At 37.3% G+C, this 8709-nt stretch overlaps 1 protein-coding gene across 1 annotated transcript in view; it reads right to left on the bottom strand.

Annotated features, from left to right (window-relative positions):
- Nucleotides 1-485: 485 nt before the first annotated feature.
- LOC123657195 (TATA-binding protein-associated factor 172) overlaps nucleotides 486-8709 on the bottom strand; it is a 32939-nt gene continuing 24715 nt past the window's right edge. Inside the window, exons 29-33 of the mRNA XM_045592774.1 lie at nucleotides 5696-5872; nucleotides 4918-5066; nucleotides 4212-4470; nucleotides 1540-1715; nucleotides 486-869 (exon numbers count right to left, since the gene is read on the bottom strand). Of these exons, the coding sequence (XP_045448730.1) occupies nucleotides 614-869; nucleotides 1540-1715; nucleotides 4212-4470; nucleotides 4918-5066; nucleotides 5696-5872 (1017 nt within the window). The 3' untranslated portion in view covers nucleotides 486-613. The remainder of the gene's footprint in view (nucleotides 870-1539; nucleotides 1716-4211; nucleotides 4471-4917; nucleotides 5067-5695; nucleotides 5873-8709) is intronic.

Genomic DNA, 8709 nt, shown 5'->3' with positions numbered 1-8709 from the left:
CCTAATACAAATATTTCGATCATATTTTCTTCTAAATTTTAACGACGATAGTTTTAGATCTGCTTGAGAATGATCAAAGATTAAACGATGAATACACGATGTGTCAACAGGTGGTAATAATCGCAATAACCAAGAACAGCTGGACCAATTGTGTGATTTTTTTAAAGATTTCAAATACTTTGTAGAAGGTTCTTACGAAATGAAATATGCAGGGCCGGATTTAGGAGAGGATAACCGGGGCTACAGCCCCGGGACCTGCATAAAAGAGGCGCCCCTACAATAAAGACTTTGGAATCATTTTATTTAGAAAATAATTTGGGGCTAAGGGCCTCCTTTGTTGCCGCGAGGCCTCCAGACCTCTAAATATGAAAAAAATTAGCTCAGAAAATTTCAGCAAACGATTATTAGACTAACGTAACGCTGTTGGGTCAGCTAGTTATTAATAAACACTCAAGTTATCAATAATCATTAAAATAAAAAATAGATGCTATCAACCTATTTATTTTTTACCTCACTGGCCATTTCATCTACCAATCCTAAAACCGAATTCAGATGGCGTGTTTCAGTGTAAGCCGCAGTATAAATCGTGGCTTTATAGTTTTTTTTCTTATATTTAAGTATTTACTTTTTTAAGGTTTTTCACAAAATTGGTCATGTCATACTCCTCTTCATACTGTTTATCATCCCAGAGATCTGGAATAGTTTCTATTAAGGATTTGGCACCCGCGTTGGGCGTTTTTGAGGTGGAAGGTGCAGGGGTTCTCGATAGCTGGAACAAGTCGAGCAATTGATCTGTTCCCATTGTTTCCATCGCTGCGTTGTCGCTACTTATCACCGTATTCGCGGTCATTAGTTTGAATTTTTGTAATCTGTAATATAAGTAAAATATTAATATTCTTTTCGCCACTTTTTCTGACTGTCAATAAAAAAACCCTCTCGTGACGACAAATAATACAACATAGAATAATTTCACCTTAACAAAAGAACAAAATAATATGTATGTTGGGATTTTTCTTGCGTTTAGTTCTGTTGATAACCGCAAACGGTTATTCACAGTTACTGGTCCATTCTGATCAATGGTATTATTAAGTTTTAGGGCCTGTTTCACCAGCTGCCAATTACGCTATTTGACAGATGACGACATCAAACGAAAAAAAAAACTTTATGATATATTATTCTTTTTCTCTATACAATTCCAGTTTATTTGTTGCATATTTCTACTCGCGATTGTGAATCTAAGCTTTGAAATTTCTTAATTCGAGGCGGAAGAGGTCCTAATGGCCTATTCTACCTCCTGCTGTTTGTCAAAGTCTATTCGTAATTTATGTGCAGAATAAACTTTACCTAACAACCGGTGAAACGGGCCCTAACTTTGTTAATGTCGAAATAAATTCCAATTCGTCCGATCGATGAGCTGGCGTGAATTAGTGCAAGATAAACTTAATTTTAACTTAACAACTTTTTGAAGTAAAACTTCTTTACGTTGCATGCACTTTCAACAAATCTTCTATTAAAATACGAACAACATAATATAAATACCCCATTATCTTCTCCTCGAGCGTGTCTCTGGTGATCAACCGGTACACGTTGACGACGCGAGTCTGTCCAATGCGGTGCGCGCGATCCATAGCCTGCAGGTCCTTCATGGGGTTCCAGTCGTGTTCCACGAATATCACCGTGTCTGCACCCGTCAGGTTCAAACCCAGACCACCAACCTACGGAAAATATATAATAGGGTATTCACTATGTTTGAAAAAGTATTTCAAAATGTTGATTTTACAATAAAAAGCAAAACAACAAAATGTATATATTTCGACGAAATAAACACGCTTTCATGCCATAAAATTAAATTACATTTTACCCCTTTTATTTCCGGGTAAACGTTATCAGCCACTTTGGTGACGTAATATGGTTAATAACAAAAGTCGTGTATGACGTATGTAAGACCGAACTCGTTCAATACGTCAAAAATTCTTGACCTTATACATATACTCTTTGTCGTTCAACATTAATATCTACAAATATTTTGTGTTTTTGTGTAAAATAATGAATTACAATAGCTATCGATGGTGTGTAGTGTCTAGCTGTACAAATACCAGCATTAAAAATAAACTATTAAGTCTTAATTTGGCAGTAACATAAGGAATAAAACATAACCTAACACTTTCTAACATTATATTTCAAATTATGTATACCTGGCACTTACATAAAAAAAAGTATAATATAACAAGTAATACTTACAAAGATGTTTTAACATTCCGAAATTCGACAGAACAGAAGTCTGGATTACATGCAAAAAACTTTGCAACAATCATTGAATCAATTTCTGGCAGATTCGTACTATCTGCTTTTACAAAACCTTTTGCATTTTAATAAATAAATAGCTACAAATGAAATGCACTAACGAAAGAGCACAACTATTACTCCTTGAAGTTAAAGGTGACAGATAATTATGTACCTTGCTGTTTACAGGACTGACAGAATTTTGTTTTTGCCCGTATTACATCACACCATGGCGGGTCGTGTTTTAGGTCACGTGATATACAGATTAAAATATACGACTTTTAACACTAGAGTACACGCGTGGGCTACATATGTAGCCCAGGGTATTGTTTTTGTTCATAACTTCGCGAAATCACGTGATTTAACTTTGAGTATCTAGCTAAGCTCCGATTGGTTGTTGCTCGATGCGTTCAGTGTGGCGTGAGAGCTCGACGCTTGCGCACGTGCGAAAAATAACGATTTAGAGTTGTTGGGCTACGTATGTAGCCCTTGCGTGCACTGGTGGAACTTCTTACGAGGGATATATTTTTATAAATTGATGTAAGTATTTATCTTTTTATTATTATTTTTTGTATTATATATTCTACTTGCTGTCCCGAAACACGTTGTTTTGTCTTAATTATGAACTGGAATGAATAAATAACTACACCTACATCCTACAACCTTTACCTTTTTCCAATAATTCTTACCGTTTAAACCTTCCCTGAACTTCCACAATTATTTCAAGACCAAAATTAGCCAAATTAGTCCAGCCACGTTTTATTTCACGTCCCTCGGGAATGGAATAAAAAGTATCCTATGTCCGACTCCTGGTTCTAAGCTACCTCCCTACAAATTCTCAGCCACGTGAGTTTAGTCGTTCTTGAGTTATAAATAATGTAACTAAGACGATTTTCTTTTATAGATATATAGAAGTTTTATATAGTGTAAACTTACTCATCGTAGATATTTTGTTTCAGAGTGCTAAATATGGATCGCAAAATGGAGGAAAACGTGTTGAGATGGCTAAAAGAAGAGTTAGATCAGGAGGATTTGATTGAAAGTGAACAGGAAGAAAGCATAAAAACAAAAGCAAAATTATTGTTGAATGTGTCAGAAGCTCCTCAACAAGGAACTATACCAATTCGTGGGCGGGTTGCACGCTGTGCGTTTTGTAGCAGAACGCGCGATCGCAGCACAAGGAAATTTTGCTCAAAATACTACAGGCGTATATGTAGTGATCACCAAATTTTAATTTGTCCTTCGTGTGATGAAAATTAAGAAAAAAGAAATTAAAAAATATTTAAGAACTAAACCAAAAATTGATTGATCTCAAGTTAGTAAAAATTATGTGATTTTTGAGAAGTCTGAAATTTTGTAATTTTTTTTAAGTTTAAGAAAGAGAAGATACTTTTTTTATTTCAGTTTTCTAAATATATGTCATTAATAATAATAAACGTGTTTTATTTAAAAATTAAACGATTATCTTTCAGAATATTTCAATTTAAAATGGGCTACAAGTGTAGCCCACGCGAGCACTTGTGAACGTTTTAGAGGCGCGTGTACCGTAGTGTTAATTTCAATATAATAAAACAATAATGTGCTTTTATGATTCAAAATCAGAATATTTAAGTGTATTTCTACATAAATTTTAATTTTTATCACATTTTATAATTTTATTTTTCTACCGAAAGTACCCTATTTTATATATATATATATACAGAACTCCTAAGATATTCATTTAAATTACAGTGTTTAGGAAACTAGCACATTGTAGTCGATAATACTGTATCCGTCTTACATGACCAATTTTTTTTAGTTTAAATGTGCATAGTAGACATCTTTAAAGGGTAGGTTTTTTAGAATATCGCGAACAGAGAGACAGACGAAGCGGCAAAGGTATTTTACCGTGGGATGCTTAAAAAGCGTAACGGTGCTTGGACACTCACGGCGGTGGTCAACAGGAGCACGTCAATCGAGACATCGGTGTTGAAGCGCGTGACGATGGCGTGCCGCTGGTGGGGCGGCACGCTGCCGTCCAGCCGCAGGTACGTGACGGCCGGCAGGTGCCTCTGCAGTAGGTCGCGCTCCACTATGTCCAGCATCTTCTTCAGCTGGCAGAAGATCAATGCGCGATGCTGCGACACTACCGACACGGACTCGTCCACCGTGACCGACGTGCCGATGCCGCAGTCCAGCAGTAATTGTCTGTTGACATGTTGTTATTGACAACCAACTGTATATAGAGCAAGATCCAGGCCCCCACACCTTACTTATTTCCTGATGATCCCTGGGATCTTGGACTTACATAACACAATAACATAGAATTATATATAGTTAGTCGCATTGAAAGACAGATGTTTCAAACCATGTTTACGAGGTTTTTCAGTACAATATTCGTGGTCGATAGACGTAAAGTTCAGGTACACTTTTTTTATATAAATATTTGTGTCGAATTGTCCCACTTTGTAATTTTCAAGCAATGGAAGACCTCTTTTTCAATAATGATCTTATTGACTGTACTGGTACAAAAATCAGAGCCGCCTACCGCATCACTGGCATACAAATGAACGTTGCACAATAGCGAACACACGAGCACACGGGCGAGGCGAAAGCCGCGCTGTGCAAGACTACGGTTTCAGTGAGCTGACTCACTTGAGCGCGGGCAGCTTGGCGCCGTGCTCGATGTCGTCGAGCGAGGAGCCCTGCGCGGCCAGCTGGCGCGTGATGCGCGCGTGCTCGGGGTGCTCCGCCAGCAGCACCAGCTTCGGGTGGTTGCACACGTTCTGCAGGTAGTGCAGCGCCTGGAGCGAGGCGGTTACATGTACTACGAGTTTGTAATTACGTGCAGGCACAGGCAGATGACGCGTGTATGTAAGCAGTGAGACTTTATGTTCTTTATTTTTTAGACTGACATTCTACGAGAAAAACCAAAATCATTATAAATATGTCACATTGTGGCAATAAAAAATTGTGTTTGCTTGCAAACGAAAAAAACCAACTTCAAATACATCGACAAGCAATACACGAAACGACGAAAATAATTAACAAACGCACTAGTCGTCACTACGATTTTCGAGCGTTTCCCTCGATTTTTCTGGGATTAAAACATCAGATCCTGGTTTTCTTATCATGGTACCACACTTGGAATATTTCCTTTCCGACAAAAAAGGAATTATCAAAATCGGTTCCTAAACGTACCGACCGTATATATATATAAGGTCGAATTGAATAACCTCCTCATTTTTGGAGTCAGTTAAAAAAGGAACAACAGAAGTATAAAATAAACAACTTTTTTTTTCACAATATAAGTAGGAAACGAAATTAAATTAAATACCATAAAAATAAAAAGGCTATATATTTATTAAAAATTTTTGTCCCACAACAATTATTACGAAAAAAAATTATAACGAGCCTCGAACCCAAACCATACCTGGAAGACGTGCGTATGCGCGGTGGCGTTGATGTCCTGCGGCATGTGCTCGCGCGAGAAGTGCTCGTACAGGCGGCGCTGCAGCGGACTCAGCTCGCAGTAGTAGTCCTGCGTGATCTTGGGCGGCAGCTCGCGGAGCACGTCCTCCTTCACGCGCCGCAGCAGGAACGGGAGTACCTGCCATTTAACGACTAATGTAATAATAATTTTTTTTATGAAATTATACTGAAAAGTAAGAATTAAAACCATTGAAAGAAGAAATTTGTGAAATGAAGGAATCTATGAATTTTATAAACCATAAATACGAAACCATCATACAGGATAACGGGGATACTAGGGACAAATTGAGACAATTACAAGAAGAAAACGGATCAATGCAGTCTAAAATTGATGACCTTACCAGTCGAGTGAACCAGTTGGAGCAAAATTCACGGATGACTAATATTGAGATTCAGTGTATGCCCGAAAAAAAAGATGAAAATTTACTGAATCTTGTAATTGAACTAGGCAAAACAATTAACTGTAATATCTCGGAAGACAACCTTGCGCACTACACTCGTATTGCTAAACTTAAAAAAGACTCCGTTCGACCCAGGTCAATCATAGTGCAATTTAACTCCTCAAAAAAGAGAGACCAATACTTGGCAGCGGCAATCAAATATAATAAACTCAATCCAAACGACAAACTTAACAGCTCGCACGCCGGGCTACCTGGACCTAAGTCGCCAATTTTCATCTGCGAACACCTCTCTGCTACAAACAAGGCCTTACACGCAGCAGCTAGACAAGCTGCTAAAGACAAGGGGTACAAATACGTTTGGGTGCGGAGTGGACGTGTCTATATGCGAAAAACAGAACACTCAGAGTATAAGATCATTAGGAATATTAACAGTTTGAATAATCTACCATAATTTTTGTTATCATTATTGTACCCTTTTTTATAGTTAGTTGTAAAAACGTTATGCATGTATTAATTTTAGTAATTAATAATAATGTTCCAAATATATTACCAAAATGTTCGCGGATTGCGAACTAAAACTCACAATTTTCTTAATGCAATTAGTTGTTCAGAATATGATGTAATAATTCTTACCGAAACTTGGCTGAACGGCACTGTTTTGGACGGAGAGCTATTTGATGACAGGTATATAGTATATAGAAGGGATCGGGAAAGTGCGGGTATAAATAATCACAAGGAGGGGGGAGGTGTTCTTATTGCCGTTTTAAAAAGGTATGTCTCGACTCGCAAAGTCGAGTGGGAATGTAAATGTGAGGATGTTTGGGTTATGTTGGATTTAACAATTAATCATAAGACTCATAAAATGGCTCTCTGTGCAATTTATTTACCACCTCCTGTTAGTAAGGCTAAGTTGGAGTATTTTGTGAATAACTGTACATCAGTGCTTGAACTTCAAAACAAAATTTGTAGTGAGACTTTATACTGTATTGTTGGTGATTATAACCTGAGTGGGATTGATTGGAGCTTGGTAAATGATTTATCCAGTGATTAGGTCGTACGTCCCCTCTGTCGGAGTCTGATTGATTTCTTGCACATGAATAGCTTATCTCAGATAAATTGTATACCAAATTCATCTGGTAATCTCCTGGACCTGATTTTTACTAACATACCACCCACGCAATGCGACGTGGTGGCATCTTCGGATATCTTAAGTAGAGTTGATAGGCTTCATCCCCCGCTTGAGATTTCACTTTTCGAGATACATGAAACGAGTCTCAAATACAATCCTAATGGTAGGCTATTGAATTTTAACAAAGCTAACTACGTACAAATAAGAGATGAACTATCTAAAGTTGATTGGGATGGGCTTATTGATAAAACAATGGATGTAAACCAAATGGTAGAAATTTTTTATTCTATTGTGTATAGGGTTATCAATGATTTTGTTCCTAAAAAATTGCTTACTACTAAGTTATCAGCACCATGGCATAATAAAACCTTTAAAAAAATAATACGTGAAAAGATCAAGATTAGAAAACGATATAAAAAATATAAGAATCCGCTAGATGAGATAGAATTAGCACTTTTGAGTAAACGCTGCAAGGAATTGGCAAAGTCATTGTACAAAAATTATATAAATTTATTAGAATCTAATATTAAAAGAAACCCCAAATTATTTTGGTCTTTTACGAACTCAAAAAAAAATTGTAAAAGCAAGTATCCAAACACAATGACTGACGGTGTCGTGATGACTTCCAATGGTGTAGAGATTTGTAATCTTTTTGCGTGTCAATTTGCTGCTACGTACAATGTGAACCGCAATAGTAGTGGTGGTAATAGCCTCGACACAGTGTCTGATTATTGGAAAAATGTTGGTAACTATAGTCTAGAGTTAAATGTCCCCTTTATTACCCAACATAGTATATTAAGAAAAATAAAGTCATTAGATCGAAATAAGGGCCCAGGGCCTGACGGCATTCCAACAATATTTGTTACAGCCTGTGCTAACGAGTTAATGTTTCCTCTTTTTCTGATATTTAATAGGTCTCTTCAAACAGGCGTTTTCCCTATTAAATGGAAATCTGCGAAAATAGTGCCTATTTACAAGTCTGACAAGGTAGAAGTAGTTTCAAACTACAGACCTATCTCAATTCTATCAGTGTTTCCCAAAATCTTTGAGGCACTTGTGTACCCTTTCATATTTAATCATTTAAGTCACCATCTTTCCGACCATCAGCATGGCTTCGTAAAATCAAGGTCGACGTGCACAAATCTAGCTCTATTCACTGACACCCTTGTTGAGGCAATGGACAGAAATAGGGAAATTGATGTCCTATATACTGATTTCAGTAAGGCATTTGACAGAGTTTCGCATGACATACTTATACGCAAATTATCTGCCTATGGAATTGGTGGATCGCTTCTTCCTTGGATCAAGTCGTATTTACAACATCGTAGCTTCTATGTAGTTGTCAATGGCTACCACTCATCTTCCTACGAGATAACTTCAGGAGTACCACAGGGCTCTCATCTTGGTCCGCTTCTGTTTGATATC

This window comes from Melitaea cinxia, chromosome 10, assembly GCF_905220565.1.
Source record: "Melitaea cinxia chromosome 10, ilMelCinx1.1, whole genome shotgun sequence".
NCBI lineage: Eukaryota > Metazoa > Arthropoda > Insecta > Lepidoptera > Nymphalidae > Melitaea > Melitaea cinxia.
Note: the sequence above shows the minus strand (reverse complement) of the source record. Positions and strands in the feature narration are given on the sequence as shown.